At 45.6% G+C, this 22949-nt stretch overlaps 1 protein-coding gene across 1 annotated transcript in view; it reads right to left on the bottom strand.

Moving 5' to 3' along the window:
• Positions 1-22949, bottom strand: part of DRGX (dorsal root ganglia homeobox) — a 111402-nt gene that overhangs the window by 63833 nt on the left and 24620 nt on the right. Inside the window, exon 2 of the mRNA XM_085615160.1 lies at positions 13398-13475. Within this exon, the coding sequence (XP_085471286.1) occupies positions 13398-13431 (34 nt within the window). The 5' untranslated portion in view covers positions 13432-13475. The remainder of the gene's footprint in view (positions 1-13397; positions 13476-22949) is intronic.

The raw sequence follows: 22949 nt of genomic DNA, 5'->3' as shown, positions 1-22949 counted from the left end.
AGTAATAACCTCCTCTGCCCCGGCGGACTAACCCCCACCAGATCTCCACAAGCCCGGCGGAGACTCAGTAGCGGCCCGTGGTGGAAGTGCTGCCGGGCGCTAACGCGGGCGGGGGAGGGAAAGGGTGGGGGGTAGTAAACTACGAATTATATCCAATTAGAGGTAAGTAAACATATAAATAAATAAAACAAATTTCGTTGCGTGCGCTGCATCGCAGTTGGCGATGCAGCGCGTGCCAGGAAATTTGTTTTATTTATTTATATGTTTACTCTCCCCACATCAGTGCCCGGCAGCACTCCCACCACTGGCCGCTACTGCGGAGATCCCTGTACCTTCAGAGGAGCCGCCGTTATGGTGATTGGTGACTCCTCTGAAGGCATTAAATGTTAGCTGAGGGGACAACATGTTTCTTACAGCAGCTCAGAAAACCTGTGTTTGTAAAAATAAACTCACATCATAAAACATGTATTTTATCAAAAAACGAATACCCTATCAGGGTTGGGGCATTTTTTTGCTCTTTTCTCTGCAAGTCCACTAGGCAGTGCATAATTTGAGCCATTGGCTGCAGGTGGGACCCAGCGGCACTTATTTTTAGGGACCGGCAATTATTTTTCCTCAAAATAATTTGATCAAGAGAGAGAAAATATAAATGGGTAAAATAAGGAGGAAGAGAAAGATGGAAAACCATTGAAAAGAGCGAAAGTAGGGATGAAAAAGGACCTGCAAGGGTGCACTAAAGAGATATGGAGTGCCTGGTGGTGGATTAAAGAAGCATGCGTTGGAATCAAGACTACGCAGCTTTGGTATTCTGCACCCTGACCTTCCACAGTGTCGGCCATCAGCTTCTGAACAAAAACGATGGACCCGGGCATTTATTCTTTTATTTGATGACATCTGGCTTTCCCTGGCAGTCCCAAAGAGAAAAAAAAGTACATCAGACTGTCCACTTTAAATAAAGGCAGGCGGTCTGATGTACTTACACTGCTGGCTCCATGTCCATAGTTCCACCGACAGAGCCAGCGGGGCCCTACCAGCAGAAACATGATAGTCTGGGGCACATTTGCAAGGAAATGGCGGAGACAAATTTTGCAGCTCTGCCATTTCCAAAACGCAGGGATGAGAGGCATTTACAACAATATGGTGCACCCCTGTGTTTTCGCTGGCGCTAAAAATAGCTGCCTAGCGCCAACACAGATACCTTTGCGCCATAGTGCAAGGGTACCTGCAAAGCAAGGAATGAATATTTATGTACAGGAAGGACCAGTCAATTAATTGAGTTTGTTCTGGCCAACCTAGTTCCAGTATTGAGTAACAAATATTGACTCATAGAGGATTATCTTTATTAATGTTGACTAATAAAGGATTAGCTTTATGAACTATTGTACCCTTTATCCTCAAATCCCAAATCCTTATTTCGAGATTAATGTAGAGTGCTGGGGTCCACAGTATTACCTTACCCACCCCACATTATTACGTCCTCCCAATATAAATGCAAGAGGCTTGGTCAGTCCTACATTAATACCCGGTGTTGAGACATTTCCACTTCTCCACACTGATTCCAGCTTTCTTCGATTTATTGTGGGTCCCAGTTACACAAACACAGGATGCTGTTTTCCTGTTTACCCTCCGTGATATTCAGGGCCGTCTTAACAGCATTATAGGCCGCCAGGCAAAGCAGTGCCCTGGGCCTTGCCTACACAACCACTCACAGGAATTAAAATGTTTAACGGAGAATCAGTGTTAATCTGCAAGGGGCCCTTATGCTCGTAGGGCCCCCAGGCCACTGCCCAGCCTGGCCATGGGTTAAGAGGGTACTGGTTATATTGCTGGAGGACTTGTGTCTTCCATATTGGGTTTGTGTGCTAGTTTTAACCAGGTTAATCCCATGTTGTGGTTGTACACAACAATACCAGGTTTGGTGGATGCTGAGTGCCAATTTCTTTCCATTTACGATCATAAGGCTGAGGTGTAGGTTGTGCTATATAAGTGTAACTATGTGAATTCAAGGTTATAGGGTAGAGTTTTGAGTATTTCCTGTTTTTTCTGGGTATCCTTTTCAAAAAACGTTTTTCTTGAGGGACATTGGTTTGAGTAGAAAATGTTTTATGGGAAATATAAAACGAATGAGAGCCATTTTAAGCTCGGAAAAGTCTCCCGCAGTATATTATGTGACTTATATTCCATGTATGCCTTTCCTCATGAACAATTTTACTTCAAATATTGACCAGGCGCATTTCACTTAATATGCGTAATTTTGTGTCATTTTTTAAAGAAAATTATGGATATTACTGTTTACTCAACCTTAGCTCAACCCTGGCTAGTAAGGTTTGGCAAAGGAACTTAGGGCATCATTACGATGGCGGGCGGACTCACCGCAACGGCAAAAGAGACCGCCTGCCATAGGTGCGGCGGTCTCACCATGTCAATCAGGATGCGACCGACACCATGGCGGTTGCAGCCTGCATTTTTTCCATTGCGGTGGGTGGTGCTGTAAGCAGCACCCGCTGCAATGTAAAAAAGGCATGTTGTGCATTTGCATGCACAACGTGACAGGCACCGTGCGGTGCGTGCCACCTTGTGCATGCAAATGTAGGGGGGTACCATGGGTACCCCCCAAGTGCACCCCACAACCCCCCAACACCCCGGGGGCCCGCAACGGGCCCCCAATGCAAAAGACCGCATGCCTTTTCATGGCGGCATTTGGAAAGGCATATCCCCGCCTGCATCGTAATATGGATGCCACCATATTATGCCCCTTTTTCGACCGGCGGAAAAGTGGCAGACGGTCTTTCTGTCCATCGTGGACCCCTCAGCCATACTAATATGGCGGGGTCATTCAGGCATGGATGGCAGGCGGATCACCCCCGCCGGGCCAGCGGTGGCTACTGCCGGCCCAGCGGGATGATCTACCCGCCATCCTAATTGGCCCCTTTGTGTGAAGCATTTAACAGCACCAAACAACAAAATAAGAAAAACACAAATCAATGAAAAGACATGACAACAATTTATAAAAATAGAGCGTATTTTTATGAGATTTTAAAGCCCTTGATCATTAAAATCCGGAGATACAGATTATATACGCTTGTAGCACTTTTAAATGCAACCACAGACAAGCATTGGTCAACAAAACATTTGTAAACTTTTCAAAAGCTTGGAAATGTTAGTGTGGGTACTCAGGCCTGAGTTGGGTGGCCAAATACAAAAGGTACGAGGTCAAGGCTGATGAGGGGTGTTACCCCGAAACCGGTCCAAGGATGCTTGTTTTCAGTCCAGGGAAGATCTGACTTGGCAGTTCGGTCTGCAGTGTTCTCATGAGGCACAGGGTCAAGACTGATTTGCATATGGCTGGGTCTGAGTTGGGGTGGCGAAGTGAGCTAAAGAACGATGATGGATTCAAACCAGATCTGTGACTGGGGGTGAGTGTCCAAAACGTTTCAGCACTCCATCCATCATCTCCTTGTGTTTGCTTTGTTTGCCATAAGTTGGCAGGGTATGCCCAGACACGGGTCACTTGCTCACTTTGCCACTGGATTCAGGCTAGCCTGGCTGATGAGGGGTGTTACGCCAAAACCAGTCCCAGGATGCTTGTTTCCGGTCCAGGGAAGATCTGACTTGGCAGTTCGGTCTGGACTGTTCCCATGAGGCACAGGGTCAAGACTGATTTGCATATGGCTGGCTCTGACTTGGGTGGCAATGATGATGGATTCAACACAGATCTGTGACTGGGGGTGAGTGTCTGAAAAGTTTCAGCGCTCCGTCCATCACCTCCTTGTGTTTGCTGGGGCAGTTACCTGGCCACCAGAGCAATTTTCAAACTCTACAGCACAACCCCCATTGAAGTCAATGGAGTGGTGCTTAGGGATGCAGGCAAAGATGCTCAAAAGGATACTCAGGTTGTGGTGCAGTTGACAGGGGTGTCTCTGGTGGTTTCTCAGACCATGGGTGTTGTGGTGCGAGCCCAAAGGTACAGCAGCTTCAGTCATCGCAACAGTGCAGCCTCTCTTCATGCAGCTAAAAGGCAGCAGGGCATTGCTTCTTGGGTCCTCTTCCCATCTTCAGTGTGAACTGAAGGGCAGGATGCCAGGGGTGCCCTACTGATCCCAGGAAATTTCCCTGAGGGGACCATTCTGTCACTAGTCAACAGGCTACTGGCTTCCCTCCTCTCTAGTCATGAAGTTCCTGTGATAGGTGGCATCTGGCTATCCAAGAGTGCCCCATTCTTGCCCCTTTCAAGATGGCACAACCCTTTCTCGGTCATCGGGATCCGGGTAGCCCACCCTAGAGGTGTGGCTACCAGTGGGCTACACGCCCATGGCAAAAACGGGTTGGACACAGGTTTCCCTTCCTTACCTCTGCCTCCTAATTGTCTGGAGGAACAAAAGGTATCCTGCTCAGGGATGTTGGCAGAAGCAGCCTTGCAAAGGCAGCTTCACCTTTGAAACCTGACTTTTGGGCTAACACCCTGAGTAGCCATCCTGAGAGAGGAGGTGACACCTCACTCTGCAGCAACTGCCTCTGTTCCCGGGCCTGGGAGTCATTCACATGTCTACCCAGGCAGTCAAAAACCTGTCTATGTGTCAGTGCTTTTGTGAAGCCACTGTACTACCTGGAGTGCAGAGTGACAACTTTCTAAAAGTTGCTTAACTTTAATAGTGACTTTAAACCTGACCTGGGAATTTGGTCGGAGTAAATGTCACCATTAATTTGATTCCTTTCTTGACTTTGTTAGGTGGTCCCATTTAGAAGTTAGTCAGGCTGGGGTGCCAGTTGAGAACCCTGTGTTAGCCTATGGGGCTCTTAACCTTTCCATAGCAAAACGACAATTTGGAAGTGTTGCTAAAAAATCATATGTCTTACTGAGTAATATATACAGCTTCTTGCTGTAGGACTTTATAGGCCTTTCTTAGGGGAGGCATACATATATTACTTAAGGAAAGTGGTGGCTCTGCCATTTGGTATGATGGCAAAGTTGAACTGGCAGTGTCACACACTGCTCTGTTAGATCAATTTTGTCTGTGTCACATGCAGGGTGGCACAAACAGTACTGCAGCCCTGGGTGAACACTCTGTCTTACATGCCCTCGATACCTGGGGTACCATATACTAGGGACTTATAAGTAAGCCAGTACTTGCCAATTGGGTGTATCCAATTCAACATAACTTGGTTTAGGGTCAGAACACTGGCACTGAGGCCTGGTTAGCAAGCCTCAGTGCACTCTCAGAGTCGAAAAACCAGCACCATCAGTGAACATGCAAACAGAGTAACAGGAGGCACATTCTTTGTTACTCGATCTATGTATATGTTTAATTACTCTGGTGTGACTGCTTCAAGGAAAGTAACAAAGTGACACTCTATTCTGCAGGAAATATGTCAGGGGACAGCAAGTGGGGGGGAGAAATTGGCGGAAAATTATAAACTTTACCTTTTAAACTTGCCAAAATTGGATAGTAAATTAGTTTAAAAATAACAAAATTATATGACGATTTTAAGTCTTTGTATTGTGGACCTGCCAATGCGAAACGGTACTCTGGGAAATCTCTGAAAACAGTACATTTCGAGGAGATATCTTTTCTTCAATTATGCCTACCTCTGTAGATTATGTGCAGGCAGGAAACCCACAGGTGTAAGTTTAGGCACTACGTACAAACCATTTTAGGCAGTACATAGAAAACATTTCTCCAAATAGAAAATTTCTTTAAATTGTGAAGAAAACAGCAACATAGGCTTACATACCTTGCTGTTTTTTTCACAATTGAAAGCTGTGGCGTAGCAAGGGGGAGGCGGTCCTCCCCGGGTGGAACGAGCTTTAGGGGCGCCAGCCTCCTCCCACCCCGCTCATACCTGGGGCCGTGCCGGGCAGCAAATGCAGGATTTGTTCGCCAGCACCCCCCCCCCCCGCTTTTATGGCCGCGGCGGCAAAGGCTGGGACCGCCATGAGCGGCAAAAGGAAAGGCCTAGCTACGTCACTGATTGAAAATAATTTTCCGTGTGGAGAAATGGTTTCTACCTCTTCTGCAAAGATGAAACTGTTTGGGAGATTACGCTTATTTCTACCTTTTTGTAATATAGTTTTGTGACAGGTTGAGGTGGGGATATGGACAGCGGATATTTGTGAATACTCTTAATGTTTCAACTAATATGACTAAAATCTGGAAACCGGTAGATTGTTCAGTCCATCCGCAACCATAAACGTATAGAAGTCCCAATTTCACAAATCCATATATGCTATTTGCTGTCACTTTCCCAAATTTGAAAAAATTAAGTGACTATTCTGAATGTAAAAAGTTTTGCGAATTGGCTCCTGGGTCACTAGATATGAAATTGTAACTAATTGGAATCATTGCTTAATTTGAACCAAAGTTCAAGGGGGGGCCACCAGCACTCTTTTTTGGAGACTGAGACTATTTTTAATCATCAGGAGGAGGAAGAGAAAGACAGAAACAGTAAAAAAGGGTGAAAGCAGGGATGAAAAAGAACCTCCAAGAGTGAAATAAAGGGGCAGGAAGACCATGTTGGTGGAAGAAAGAGGCATGTGGTGGAATTAAGGCTAAATGCTTTGGTATTCAGCAACCACGACATTTGACAGCCATCTAGACAGGTTTCTGAGAAACATTCAGACCCATTAGTTTTCTTTTCGCAAATTAAGCACTGTGACTATTACTGTCTCTTTGATTATGGCACCTCATCTCCCGACAAAGTGCACATGTACTGTCACAGTGCTGAACTCAAAATTTTGTGATGACAGGACAAATCAGAATTTGAACACAAATATTGTCATTGAGAAGTATATTCTGCATTGATAATTCTCAAATGGAGCTAACCAAAGAACAATACTGCCTGAGCTCCAACAAGGTAAGCAGTCTTCTACACCACCGGGAACTACACTCTGCATCTAGAAACTGCAGCATGTGGGTCACTCCCAGCATGTGCCTTCTGGAGCCATGGGGTCTCTTGCACTGATCTCATGTTAATGGGTACGATCAGTCCTTAACTTGTAAAAGAAAGAGTACCAGCAACCACCAGCTCAAATTGAGCACTGAGCATGAGATTAAGCAAGTACCCAATTTGCCTCCTAAGGAGACCAATAGCAGTTTGGGAGCTTTCGGATAAGGGACATGAAATCAACTAAATGACCTCTATCCACTGAGAGCAGTCTGCAACAGATAGGAGTGCCTGTGTGCAGTTTTGTTTGATCAAAGCAGCACTGACTTGTCTACGCTTGAGGTCCAGGGTTATTTTAAACAGGGTAAATTTACAAGCAGGGAGAGAGCCTGCTGTGCGTAATTGAACGGGCCTATGAAGGCGTGTATAGGACATTTGATGGTAGTCAAATGAGTGTGGGTCCATTAGCACATTATCATATATTCCAGATTCTTCATTCACACCATAAATGTTCACCCAACTATTACGTTACCCCGAAGAGAACTGGGATTTTCGTCCCTTTTCTCAGAATTCTGTTTTCCGGCTTGGAAGACTGACATCTGATAGGAAGAGGAGCTATCCCACAGGGAGAAACTAAAGGTTTCTTACAATTCTGCACGTGGCCTATCAAAAGCCATCCTGTTAAATTACAAGCTACAGAACACAAACTCTACCTTCATGTAGACTCACCTGAGGGGTTTGAACGAGAAGGGTACTCTCCATTCCTTGCACTAGAGAAGCTAATTAGACTTGCCTTATATCTGTAGAGCATGGATTCCTTCAGGAACATCTAGAACCAGGCTCATGTGTACACATCCGCAACACGTTTACTGACGTGCTACTGTCAATTACTGTTTCCTCCAGGAACATAGGTTACTGTAAGCAATCCTTCATGACAAAGCTAATTATATTTAAGTTTGGATCCTGGCATATATGGTTGCAGCATGTAGGATCCGGTTGTTTGCCAACGTTTTAGATAAAATAATGGAAAAACTGGGAAAAACAGAAGAGCGATTGGATGGATTCTCAGAAAAACTTTTTCAAAAATTTGGCAACTCTTGTCACTGTCAGGTCTGACAATCTCCTTCTCCCGTCAGCCCATCTGTTTATCTCTTCAGCCCTCCTGTTGCTTCCTTCAGCTCCTGTCTGGACCCGTTTATGCATTCCCTCATCCATGATGCTGTTCCTCTAAGTCTCTCTTGTTTTATCTCCCTATAACCACTCTACGCTCATTGATCCCATTCAGGAGGGGATCTCCACCATCGGGACAGGGTGAGCACATATTTGCATTAAATGCCATATAACTTAATGCACTCAGAGTAATTCCCAGGGGTTGAGATTGAATCCGGAATATAGCCCACCACTTTGAAGCGCTCTATGTGGCATGGGTATAACTTGGCCATAGTGTAGCTGAGCTCACATAGGGCACCTAACTGATGAGGCCCAGTGTGGCTAAACACACCCATAGTTAGAGGCCTGGCAAGCAATAGCGCAGCAGATGCGGTGGCACCATGGCCACTACATCCAAATTATTGCTGTTTTTTACTGCCAAACCTAGGGATGAGGGCCCATTTTCCTGGTTTGCATTAGGTCCCATGGTACCCTTGCTATGCTACTGCTCTGGTTGCTCGTGTGGGTGTTCCAAGGATGGCTGGATTGGGACTTTTGGGATCAAACCTAAAATGAGCACATAATGTTTTTTTTGTCTGGAAATACCAAGGAATCGGTGGGATACATGCATCTCCAGCCCTCTCTTCTATGCTGTTCAAAGGACTCTTTCCACCTCAAACCAACCTATCTTATGCTTAACTCCCGTTTCTACGCCCAGGGCTTTGTTTCCTGCCGCCCCTTATGGCATCCAAAGCCGAACCTCAGCCACCCATAGCTCCTCCACATCTCATTTACTTCTCACTCCTGCCTGTTTCCTTTAGAACTCTGCCATCTCCAGGTACCCTCCTGCTCTGCCTCTGCCCCTCTCTTTATTATCCTGCTCCGTCTGACCTTCTCCTTTCCGCCTCAGCCTCTCTCCCACTAGCACTTACTCTCCTCCCTGCTTCCCCTAAGATCCAAAAGGAAAAAGAACAATTGATGGACGGAATGCTGAAACAATGTCAAACATTCACCCCCAGTACAGAGATCTGGGCCTAAATCCATCGTTTTTGCACACCATGGGGCAGATTTACACGAAGGTGACGCATATGTACAGATGCGTCACTTTCCCTGCGCCACCCTTAGAAACCCTTGCGCCACCATAGATGCGCCGTATTTACAATACGGCGCATTATGGCGCAAGGATTGACAGATGCGTCAGAAATTCTGACGCATCTTTTGGCGGAAAAGTCACGCATTGCTGGAGTCGTGTTGCAAGCACAACGCAACTCCAGCAATGCGTGTTGAGGCCTATTCCCACTACACTGCGTCACTACTTACACCTGCTTGAAGCAGGCGTAAGGCTTTGACGCAGTGGCGTCCTAAAAGTGACGCAGTGAAATCTTGTAGATTTCACGGAGTCAATTTTATGAGGCCTTCCTGCGTGGGAACGCCCACCCTGCATACATTATACCTGACGCAGGTATAATGTGACGCAGGGCTTTACAACGTGACGCATCTCCCTAGATGTGTTACGTTGTAAATAGGCCGCATTGTTTGCACCGCTGTTGCGTCAAAAAAGTGATGCAACTGCAGCGCAAAAGTCACGCAAGGGTCTTGTAAATCTTCCCCCATGCCAGTCCAGTTTAGACCCAGCCATATGCAAATCAGTCTTAACCCTAGCCCGAACTGCATGGGTGCCGGCCTCACTGAGCCACTGGATTCAAGCTAGCCAGGCTGATGAGGGGTGATACCCCGAAACTGGTCCCAGGATGCTTGTTTCTGGTTCAGGAAGAACCTGGTTTGGCAGTTCGGGCTGGACTGCTCCCATTAGGGGTAGGGTCAAGACTGATTTGCACATGGCTGGGTCTAAACTGGGGCGCCGTAGTGAGCAAAAGAAGGATGGATTGACTGGAGGTGAAGGTTTGATTTGTTCCGCATTCGGTCCATCATTTGTGTGTCTTTTGCTTTCCGGCCCCTGAAATCCAGCCCTGCGCCTAGAAGCCCATCAACACCCACACCACCTCATTTGCTCTTCAATTTAGGGAGATGCTGTATTTATATACCTATACATGAATGGAAATTATCCAACACACACAGACACACACACTTTGAAAAACGAATATCATGCAATTAACAATCCAGTGGGCGTCACACAATTAACTTGCACAAACATGAAGCAAACCTAATTTTAGAGTGCGTCATTTAAAAAAGATATACTCTGTAAACTTTCCTTGCGTGGTTAATTTTTTCACGTTATATTTTAAAGCCTTGCCTTAATACGATGTTTTATTCTTAAAATATTATAGGTTTGTTAACATTTTATTTGTAAAATTAAAAAGATGTCCCTCAAAAATAGAACAAGGTACGCAACCGCAACAGAGAAACCCTATTGCTGTGTTAAATACACAAGGTTGTCTTGTAGTGCTCGGATTTTGCACGCACCACAAAGACACAATGCGTTTGCACTCTTATTTTAATACTGCCGATTTTGGAGCTAGATAGATAATTTTTATTGCACAATTAATTAAAACCATTACAGTGAAATTACATTTAAATATACGATATAAAATATTGTTCCCTTATTGTACAAGATAAAAAGACCGGTTTTGGAGAGTTCGAATAACGATGGTGATGTGTTTGCAATTTCGGCCTGGTGGTGGGCTCGCGTTTTGCTGTATTTCTGCTCATTTGAGGCAGAAGGCGGCCTCCTGAGCCCAGACACGCCATCTGGAGCGGTCCCAGCAGGCCGGGGGTGGGGGGCCGTGGTGGGAGGGGGGAGAGTGTATTATTGATGCTGAAAGTGGGATTTGCCATCGATGCTCCTGTAAAGCTTTTAAAACATCTTTTCATCGCTTTCCAGGATGTTTGTAAAACAGCATTAAAGATTGATGCGCCACAGGCCGGGCCTGCTTCACGGTGTCAATTAGAGGCATGACACCCAACATCTGCGCGGGTGGGGCCGGGGCTGCGTGAGCCTGCCTCCGTGCGCGGGAGGTGAGGGGGGGGGCATAGAGAGTGGGAGAGTTCCGTCAGCATTGGCCCGGCACAGGCCACGAGCAGGGGAAAGGGGCGAGAGGGAGCAGAGATGGAGTTCTGTCAGCATGAGGGAAAGAAACGGGAGAAATGAGAACCGGAGTTACAGAGCCAGAAAGCGGCGACATGGAAGGGAAGCCTAGAGCAGAGCAGGACAAGAAAAAGAGGGAAAGGACATTTAGTGATAGAAATGGGGTTCTCCCTGCAAAGCCACACGGCGGAAGGAGCAGGAAGAAAGAGCAGAAAGGCGCGCCCTGAGCCTGGCCCAGGCGAATGACAGGCGAAGAAAGCCATGGGAGGGAGTTTCAAGAGAACATAATGGTTCCGTGAGCCGGGCCCAAGCACTTGACAGCATAGTGAAGTGCATGGCAAGACGGAGGGCAGGGGGGGCCGAGGAGGGATCGTACCTCAATAATAGGGAAGGGAGAGACCGAGAGGTGGAGGAGCACAGCTAAGAGGGGGCTTCCGTCAGCCCGGGCAGGAGGAGGGGTTGGGGTTATAGTAATATGAGAGCAGAGGAAAGAAGGGGACAGAAAGAACTGAGAGAGTTAACAGAAACACAGGCATAGAGCAGGGAGGAAATAGAGAAGGAGGGGAATTCAAATTTAGAGAAGAGGGGGGCAATGTTCGCATCACCTAGGTACCCTAGGTGGCGTGTACTTTGTGAAATGGATAAAAGTAGTCAGGACGTAGGAGATGAGATGGAAAGACATGGGGCATTATGTAAATCGTGGCATGAGTGTGTATGTGTATATATATATATATATATATATATATATACACACTACCCCAGTATCAAAGGGTGTGTGGAGTTACAATAGTAATTACTGAATTACGATTAATGGCAGGTCCTACGGTGCAAGTGTTTGAGGTCTATGGTTTATCTTGCTTTCACATTCTCTTCAACGGTGTCAGGGAAATGTTAGTTGTCATCCCATTTAAATCAATTGTCTCTCATGGTCAACACAAACCAAATTGTAGCTTTCCAGACTATGGGGGATATGTACAAGTGATGTGGCGGAGTGAGGCATTAGCCGTCATGGCTTAATGCCTCACTCCGCCACTTCTGAAATGCAAGGCTGCACCATATTTACAACAATATGGTACAGCCTTGTGTTTCCCCCTGCGATGGCACTACACTTAGCAGTGTAGCGCCAACGCAGACACCCTAGCACCATGCATGCAGGGAACGATTGTTTATGTGTAGGAAGGTGTCCATTCCTGCACATAAACACTCCTGAAATGCCAGCACACATGAAAGTCACAAAATGACTTTTAAAAAAAAGGATTGTTTATGTACTGGAAGGGGGCCCTTCCTGTACATAAACAAACCTTGGTATTCTGCTTTTTCCATGTGTGCTGCACAAGGCAGCACACATGGAAAAAGCAAAAACAAGGAGAAATAATGCATTCCTCAGCAGGCTTGCCACTAACTGTGGCATTGACGGTATGGCACTTAACTGGTTCACTTCTTGCCTAGCCAGGTAATATGATACCTGTCCACATACATAGACATCACCTGTAGTGTTCCACATGGATCTGCACTAACCCAACCCTCTTTAATGTCTACATGGAGCCACTTGCAATTTTTTTGTCACATTTAACATGGGCACCTTATGTATGTCAATGACACACAAGTATACATTAATGCCTCTAATGATCTGTGTAAAAGGCAGAAAATCTTTGATTGCCTTGTAATTATTCAAAAGTGTATACAACAGGTCTGGCTCTGGCTCAGAGCCTCTAAGGAAGAGATCTGCCATATTTCCTGGGTGCCCCATCAAGCTTCCATTTTTTTTTAGCTTTCTGTGATGGGCCTTTACCAATGCTCTCTAAAATTGGCGGCAACAGGGGCATTCTTCTTGATGCCAAAGTGCCTGTGACTTCATAGACACTGCCACCATGGCATAGATGACTACTTATGCTGCCTCGTCTAATCCTGTCCTTATTGAGTGTGCCCTACAGAATCACCCTTGTTTTAGCCGTGGTGGCCTTCAGAACTTTCTATTACAGTGAAATACACATTGGAGCCCTGCCAGCAAAGATTACGGCAAATGTTCAAAGTCTGCTAAACAACGGGGCCTACCTTATCACTTATCATTATTCTAGAGCACATTGTCAGCCCTGCTGCAGTGAACGTCAGACACCCACAGAAAAGGCCATAGGGCTGGATTCACTTTCATTGTCACTGTTCTGAGCTAGGTTGATGGGGTGTGCAGAGAGGAGAGACACCCACGTGATTATCCTATGCAAGAACACACAGGCTGACACCTTTCTGCGCACACATTCTGCTCCCCGCAACAAACGTCTGGTACGTGACTACATGCACCAACAGCACACATCATACTCACCCTCCAACTGTGGGGGGCAGTGGAAGTAAAACATGCTGTCCGTCCTGGGTCCTGTTATTCTGAGTCCTGACTCCGTGGCTGCAAAACAAGGTGTAAATATATTAGGAGGCATGCAGGAGGACAATATACAAACTAGGGCTTTCGCCAGCATGAAGTATGCTGTAGAAACCACAATGTATACATGTAAAAATACTTCCTAAACCTCACTCTGGACTGCAATGGTCAAGCCCAGAGAATCTTGGGAAGACAGTGGATTAGAACTGGTAAGGTGAGTAGACAATGGACCACCGAAGAACGAGGAAAGCCAACAGAGTTGGGAAATGATGTGAGAAGAGGGGAATCACACCCAGTGGGGAGAGAGTGGAGTAGAGCAGCTGAGGAGCGGAAGGAGATATCCATGACGTAGAAATACGTTGTGTTGTGAGTATGAGAGCTAAGATATTCAGGACCATCTGAGCTATGTTCCATCTTGAGATGATCCTAGTCAGGTGACATATTACCCCGCCCAAGCTTGGTCCCATCTCAAGAGACCACCCAACCCATGTACTATGCCGTGACTAAGCCAGCAATATTTTTGTACAGGGCCACTTCATCCATGTCCCTTTGGTAGTACACCTGAGTTGTGTCAAGTACAAGTACCACCATTTCCACATCTCACCTGAAAATCACCCCAACCTGAACTAACCAGCCAGGTAAAATCATAGGCCCAGCCTAATCAGGGCCCATGACAGCGCCATTCTAATCCTATCCCATGAAAGAGTGACTCCACACATGTCCAATCATATGACTGCCATAACCATATTCACTCTATGAACCACTTTAACATCAAGGGCTTGGGGACAAGTCAGATAACTACACTTAAAGACATGATCAGATCGCTACACTTGATGACATGTTCAGATTGCTAAACTTGGAGACATGATCATATCGCTAAACTTGGAGACATGATCAGATCGCTACACTTGATGACATGTTCAGATCGCTTCACTTGGAGACATGATCAGATCGCTAAACTTGGAGACATGATCAGATCGCTTCACTTGGAGACATGTTCCAATTGCTACACTTGGAGACATGTTCATATCACTACACTTGGAGATATGTTCAGATCGCTACACTTGGAGATATGTTCAGATCGATACACTAAGAGACATTTTCAGATCGCTACACTTTGATACATGATCAGATCGCTACACTTGGAGACATGTTCAGATCGCTACACTTAGAGACATTTTCAGATCGCTACACTTGGAGACATGTTCAGATTGCTACACTTGGAGACATGTTCATATTGCTACACTTGGAGACATGTTCAGATTGCTACACTTGGAGACATGTTCAGATCGCTACACTTAGAGACATGTTTAGATCACTACACTTGGAGACATGTTCAGATCGCTACACTTAGAGACATGTTCAGATTGCTACACTTGGAGACATGTTCAGATTGCTACACTTGGAGACATGTTCAGATCGCTACACTTAGAGACATTTTCAGATCGCTACACTTGGAGACATGTTTAGATCACTACACTTTGATACATGATCAGATCGCTACACTTGGAGACATGTTCAGATCGCTACACTTAGAGACATTTTCAGATCGCTACACTTGGAGACATGTTCAGATTGCTACACTTGGAGACATGTTCAGATTGCTACACTTGGAGACATGTTCAGATCGCTACACTTGGAGATATGTTCAGATCGATACACTAAGAGACATTTTCAGATCGCTACACTTGGAGACATGTTCAGATTGCTACACTTGGAGACATGTTCAGATTGCTACACTTGGAGACATGTTCAGATTGCTACACTTGGAGACATGTTCAGATCGCTACACTTAGAGACATGTTCAGATTGCTACACTTGGAGACATGTTCAGATCGCTACACTTGGAGACATGTTCAGATCGATACACTAAGAGACATGTTCAGATTGCTACACTTGGAGACATGTTCAGATCGCTACACTTAGAGACATGTTCAGATTGCTACACTTGGAGACATGTTCAGATTGCTACACTTGGAGACATGTTCAGATCGCTACACTTAGAGACATGTTCAGATTGCTACACTTGGAGACATGTTCAGATCGCTACACTTAGAGACATGTTCAGATTGCTACACTTGGAGACATGTTCAGATTGCTACACTTGGAGACATGTTCAGATCGCTACACTTAGAGACATTTTCAGATCGCTACACTTGGAGACATGTTTAGATCACTACACTTTGATACATGATCAGATCGCTACACTTGGAGACATGTTCAGATCGCTACACTTAGAGACATTTTCAGATCGCTACACTTGGAGACATTTTCAGATCGCTACACTTGGAGACATGTTCAGATTGCTACACTTGGAGACATGTTCAGATTGCTACACTTGGAGACATGTTCAGATCGCTACACTTGGAGATATGTTCAGATCGATACACTAAGAGACATTTTCAGATCGCTACACTTGGAGACATGTTCAGATTGCTACACTTGGAGACATGTTCAGATTGCTACACTTGGAGACATGTTCAGATTGCTACACTTGGAGACATGTTCAGATCGCTACACTTGGAGATATGTTCAGATCGATACACTAAGAGACATTTTCAGATCGCTACACTTAGAGACATGTTCAGATTGCTACACTTGGAGACATGTTCAGATTACTACACTTGGAGACATGTTCAGATTGCTACACTTGGAGACATGTTCAGATCGCTACACTTGGATACATGTTCTATTGCTACACTTGGAGACATGTTCAGATTGCTACACTTGGAGACATGTTCAGATTGCTACACTTGGAGACATGTTCAGATCGCTACACTTAGAGACATTTTCAGATCGCTACACTTGGAGACATGTTTAGATCACTACACTTTGATACATGATCAGATCGCTACACTTGGAGACATGTTCAGATCGCTACACTTAGAGACATTTTCAGATCGCTACACTTGGAGACATTTTCAGATCGCTACACTTGGAGACATGTTCAGATTGCTACACTTGGAGACATGTTCAGATTGCTACACTTGGAGACATGTTCAGATCGCTACACTTGGAGATATGTTCAGATCGATACACTAAGAGACATTTTCAGATCGCTACACTTGGAGACATGTTCAGATTGCTATACTTGGAGACATGTTCAGATTGCTACACTTGGAGACATGTTCAGATTGCTACACTTGGAGACATGTTCAGATCGCTACACTTGGAGATATGTTCAGATCGATACACTAAGAGACATTTTCAGATCGCTACACTTAGAGACATGTTCAGATTGCTACACTTGGAGACATGTTCAGATTACTACACTTGGAGACATGTTCAGATTGCTACACTTGGAGACATGTTCAGATCGCTACACTTGGATACATGTTCTATTGCTATGTCAGTGGGCATCTGCAGCACAAAGCTAACTACAAAGACAGAGATCACTGTCACAAGCTGGCCTCCAAAAAAACATTTGCAACAAGTCACATTTTAGCTTATGGGAGAAATCACAGGTGGTAGACCATAAAGAGACCTATTCTGCTCCACACAGAGGCCTTGCCCCGCTCCCCTATATGAGATGGGAATATGACCCCGTAAGTGTCAGAGACAAGCTAACGTCATTCTTGCGTTAGAGAGCATAACAACTCTCTGGCCGTATGTATTATCCATAAATCGGCATTAAAAAACATTTTCAACAATCTTGAATTCTTATCTATTATTTACAATTTTTACAGCACTTCAGTGATGATATCTAATACATGGAATCTCCTAACAATAGCTCTCGAAGGAGTCATGGTACACCACCCACCAGGCACCTATGGCATTGACTAATTCGAATGGTCTCGAGGGCCCTGATCACCCCCAAAAACTTGCACTTTGTACAAGGCAAACTCACCTGCTCCTTCAGAATAGAGGGTGCATGGTCCCTCATGAAATCTGGACCCCCAAAACAACCATGCCAGAGCCACCCAAAGAAGGGATCCCTCCTGGCACCCAATGGGAGATGGTCCTGGGGATCTGGGCCATACCTTGGTCCCCTGGCGCAGTCCCCATCCCAAACATCATCCCCAGGGCAATGTAATGGAGTACAGTGAGAGGCTCGGGGCAATCGCTGTAGCGGGAGTCCTGAGCCATTCTCTCAATACCGCAGTGCCCTTGCTCCAGTTGTGAGCCAAAAGGATACTAATTCCATCCTGAATTAGCCTGCACTTTCCCTGATTCCAAGGTTGTCCACCTGCTTTGTGTTAAAAAATGACTCCTTCCCTGCCAGAACCCCTCACCCCGCTAAGGTGCTATCTACAGGTGGGTGGGCAAAAGAATCTACTTGCAGGTCCAAGATGCAGGCAGATCTCAGGAGCATTGGGGGTGGACAGGGTCAGCCAGACGATAAACCAGGTAATGATGGGAGGAAAATGGCCCTCCTTTTATCCTATCTGGCTGCCACCCAGCCAGGCAAGCCTATCACCCCCCCGCCAGCCAATGGCTGACGCTGCTGGATGCTATGAAAATTTGAACCTACAGACCCACCGTTGGCCGCCGCCCTAAGCCGGTCCTATCCAGCCCGCACCTGTCTTTGGGGCCTGCCATTCTTGGCGTTGCCCCAGTCCAAATGTGAGCAACTAGGAAAAAATCACATCTTGAGAGTTGGAGAGTTGGCTCAAGCCCTGGTGACGTCTGATAACTTTGATAGAGCATCAAGGCCTCGCACGCAAAACTCATTGCGTTATTACCAGGAACTATGATGGTTTAATAAGCAGCTGCCATTTCGTCGATAGAGTGTATCAGAAGTTTGTACACTGATTCTGTCACAAGCAGAGTGTGTAGAAGCATTGTGCAAGGTGCCTATTCCTTCTCTCGCACAATGCCTACGGGGCTTGTACATGCAGTTATCGCCCTGCTGAACGCGTGAATCAGGATATTGTATTATTACTATTAACAGAATATATTAACGTATACTATACAACAGCGGTCTCATAACTAGCAGAGTGTATCAGAGTATTGTATTCCATCATTAGCAGAACGTATGAGGGTATTGCTCTTGTACATAGCAGCCATTTCATTTCGACTAGAAGGTTTACAATAATTGTGTCCAGTAGCATTTCTGTGACCAGCATACAGTATTATAGTTATGTAAAGGTGGACATTCCTTCACTAGCCGAATTGGGAAACATTTTTTAAGGTCAGATATAAATCATTGTTAGAGTATATATGGGGTAGCTGTACATTGTATTTATTTAATAGCTATCAGAGCTTAAAATGGATTGTGCACTGCACCTATTATGTAACTAGCATCTTGCAGGGTGTAGTATGTTGTGCCAATTCTGCTAAGAGAACAATATATAATGGTTCTCTATATGATATTCATTCGGTCCCTGGCAGAGTGGCGTAGAGCACTGTACACTGTGTGTATTCCATTCTATGTAAAATGTAGGTCTCCTGGTTTCATGGTATTAATTTTGTTTAAACATTTCCATCTGTACTTATCCATATTTCGTTTTGGGCCATCCTATTTAGTATTTATCCATATTTAATTTTCATTTTGAAAATAAAAGAAATCGTAAAATGTTATCATTTCAGATTTATTTAACGGATAAACAAGCACTGGAACTTTGATGCCTGTCCTATTTTAACAAATTAGGTAGCCAAATATACCACAACAGTACATCCATAGGCAAATCTTAGTATTATACCACAGATATATATTAACATAAGATTTTATTTAAGGAAATCTCATCCTATTCCATCTGTACTTATTCATAAAAATCAGTAAAAACAGAAATCTGGAAGCCTTACTTATATTATTTTATATTATGGTATGTTATGTTACGTTATGCATTATCTTACATTATGTTACGAGTATATGCATAGTGCACAGTTTGCCCCGGGTATCCCATTACACTGATTTTGGGATTTCTGGGATAATATTCTACACTTTTCAGAGGTTTCCAGTGTGGCGTGGAGTCTGGCTTGGTTTGTGAAGATGTGTGTCGGTAGTGTGAACCGGTCGTTTTCCCAAGTCAGGTGGCTGTGTCAACTTCAGTAAATTGTGTTGGTGTTTAATGATTGAGACAAAAGGGCCACACCTAAACTCACACCAATCTTGCAAGATGGTACAAATGAGCACTGACTCACAGAAATAAATATGTGTAAGAAAATTGCTGGAAAAAACTTTGACCAAGGTAGAAAGTAGGTATAAAAAAAGAACCTGCTAGAGTGAGATAATTGAGACGTTTTAGGGCATGGGCAAAGCGGCCAATTGCACAAGGCCCCCACTCTTCCAAGAAGGGCCATCTGCCTCCGCTCTGCCTATTTATGTATTAAAACTTCTCTTGTCTGGCCTACCTCTATATCTGTCTCTCTTTTTCAGGGTCATCTTAAGGTTTGTAGGGTCCTGTGCAAGGCATGTTACTTTTTTAATCAACATTTGTTATTGGTTTTAACTGATTGGCAATATGAACGGTACACAATTTAATCCTTTAACGGACAAGCCACATTTGAACTGTTTTTGAGGGACCTCCATTTCTGAAAGTTTGGTTGCGATTATACGGGCCTCAATCAGGGACGGCAGAGGAGCGTAGCCCCACTGCTTACTCGCAGTGCGAGAAGCAGAAACATAAAATGGTAATACATTTAGTTATTACCTTTTTATGTTTGCGGGTGGGTGGGTGATGCTGCTCCGCTCTCCAAGCAGGGCAGAGGAGGAGTGGTGTGCCCACTCCTTAGTGCACATAGACTGTTTGGTCGGCCCTCTTGGGCCGCCCAAACCAGTTATGCGCACTTTGCCCATATCAATGGAGAACATGCCCACCCCATAAGCCCCTGACTAGTTGCCGTCTCAACCAATCTCAATGCTGCATGCAGCACTGCGATTGGCTTAGGGGAGAGAGCCTGGCTGCCTGCTTCCTGTTCATGTCGAAGGCAGGATAGCAGGAGCCGAGAAGACGCGGGACCCGGCCTCAAGGTAAGTGTAATTTATTTTTTAAATTAAACCACCCCTCCCCATGTGATTCCCCCTCCCCACCTGGTCGCGACTGGCCTCAATTATCTCAAAATGGGCAATAAAATGAAAAGTTGTTCTGAACAGGGACCCCAAAAATATGACATACCCAGGCCCCGAAATGTTCTTAAGACAACGCTGGAGATAAAGGAGCCGCTTGTCTGCTGGGGGTGGGAGGGGCATGAGGTGGTCTCAAAGATAAGCAGCCTTTGCATATGGCATCCCCAATATTTGTAGTGCCGGCTGCGGCTTCTGAGCACAACTTTCGATCGACACTTATTGTTTTATAAATTAACCACCCAGTCAAGGAGGAGCAGGGCTCAGAAGGAAGAGTGGTGTCTGTGGGACCTCTTTCCCAGCCTATGCCAGCAGTCAGTTGTCCCATGTCCATTTGTTTACTGGTTCTTGCTGTTTTGTAGAGTGCTGTCACCCTGTAGTCACTTCAGAGCGCTGGTCCACCAAATGGACGGGGAGCATGTCCAACGTTGGGTTGAAAGCACAGTGCTGGATGGGGCAGGGTCCATCACAAAGGAAGTCTTGTCCCTGTGCTTCACTTCTTCTGTCTGAAACAGCTGTGACAGCTCAGAGGCAGGCACGACAAAGTGCTAAAAAACTGGCCATTCCCTAGTATTACCAGGCGGACATAAGCTAAGAGGGGTCTTTCCTCTCCAAAGGGTGCATCATGTCAGCTACGGCGAGTGGTGACGAAGGTTAATTAGTGCTTTTTTTATATCTCAGCTCAATCCTTTACACTAGATTTTATTACAAGCTGAAAAAGGATTTGATCACCTTTTTGAAACAATTAATGCCATGTCAATTCTTATCTCCAATTGTTACTTACACTTAGCCAACCAACAATTATCGGAAAGTTAACAATTTGTTTCAGCTTTTAAATGCATATCATGTGTTAGAAATAACTGGAAATATTTATTGTGTGAAGTGCAAAGATTGTGACAAACCATCCCACCAACAGTGAAAACACTTTCACTCACAACTGTGGTGGGACACCACTTGCTCGTTCTGCTAGCATAGCCAGCATGATAGGCTGCGCTTTGCTTACATCACGCTGTGAACACTGGGACAGAACTGTTTTTTATCCACATCATATTAGTAATTGTTAAAAGCACAGTACCACCATGTAAGGATTTATAACACCAATCAAGTAATCTGTACAGGGTCAAAGTTACTCCACGCTTCCAAATAACACAGAACACTTAGGGGCATATTCTCAAGGACTTATCTCCGAGTCATCTCCACTTTAGCGCAGCAAAAGTGGCAAAAAAAAGTCTCCCCATTCACAAGCTGGTGCAAATTGCCCACATCCCCATTTTACCTGAGATAGCTTCCGCAAAAATCATCTCAACGGAGGAGAGCAACAATTAACTCTAATGATATGCAGAGTAGGCATACCCGTGCCAAAACACACGAAAGCACCACCTCGCAACATTCTCAACGACCAGCCAGATCTGCAATGCGATCCAAAAACAGGCGATAATGCCGTTATCAGCAGGGATCTAACACCTACCTCCAACTGGTGTTAAGCAGGATGACTACCTGCAGCATGAAAGGGAGCCCAGTCCAGAGCCACATCTGAAGACCAACACATGGCATGGAGACACTGATCATGCAGCTCCGGGACCCTATAGGGCCACAACACCCACCTCCACTACCCCCATGCCACCCCCGGACCTCCTCCCCCCTGGTCTACCACCCGGGCAGAGCAGAACAGGACAGCGGCCGTTCCTAAAAGGGCATGGCCCCTCAGCCACACAATAGCACAATGTGGGTAGAGGCGGGAACCAAGTACGTGAGAAGGAAGCAAGTAACCCATGAATAAGAATGCACACAATGCCAAGTGTGGTGGTGATGTGCTGGACAGACCTCAGTATGCAGAGCACAGACCTGTCCATGTGGACATATGCTGCTGGAGTCTGCAGTGTTGTGGACAATGGACGCAACCATGACACCTCAGGCAGTGGGGAAGAGCTGGGACATGTAGCTAAGTCACCACCCCCTGTAAGCGAAAATGTTGCAATGTAGCATGCACCCAGAGTGCGTGCTCGCATGAACGGAGTAATGAAGGAGCGAAGACCACTGGGGGTCCAGGAACATACATGCCAAGTGTTGTGTGTATCTGCATTGCCGCGGCATGAGCCAAATGCCTAGACACATTAGCTGCGCCAGTTCAGCCAGGCATATACCCTACATCTGTGTCCGCCCTATCCTTACCATAGGCCTACACTCACGTGGGCCACCACATTCAATGGCCAACATCACAGTGTCGTTGTCAGGCTTGTGGACATGCGCATACAGGCATGACAATACTGTGCCGTAGGACTGCAAGTGATGCAATCGCGCAGTGCACATAAGTAAATGGGTTTGTGGGGAGGGAGGAGCAGCTGTGAGGCAACGTAACACACAGTGATGCCGCTCATATGCCACATGCAAGACATGTCAAAAATGGATGATAAAGTCACACTCATCCCACCCCACCCCGACAAGCCACTTCACATTTCATGAATGCAGGCAGATCCCAAACCTACACCAGG

This window comes from Triturus cristatus, chromosome 1_2, assembly GCF_964204655.1.
Source record: "Triturus cristatus chromosome 1_2, aTriCri1.1, whole genome shotgun sequence".
Taxonomy (NCBI): Eukaryota; Metazoa; Chordata; class Amphibia; order Caudata; family Salamandridae; genus Triturus; species Triturus cristatus.
This window is presented reverse-complemented; position numbering and strand designations above follow the sequence as displayed.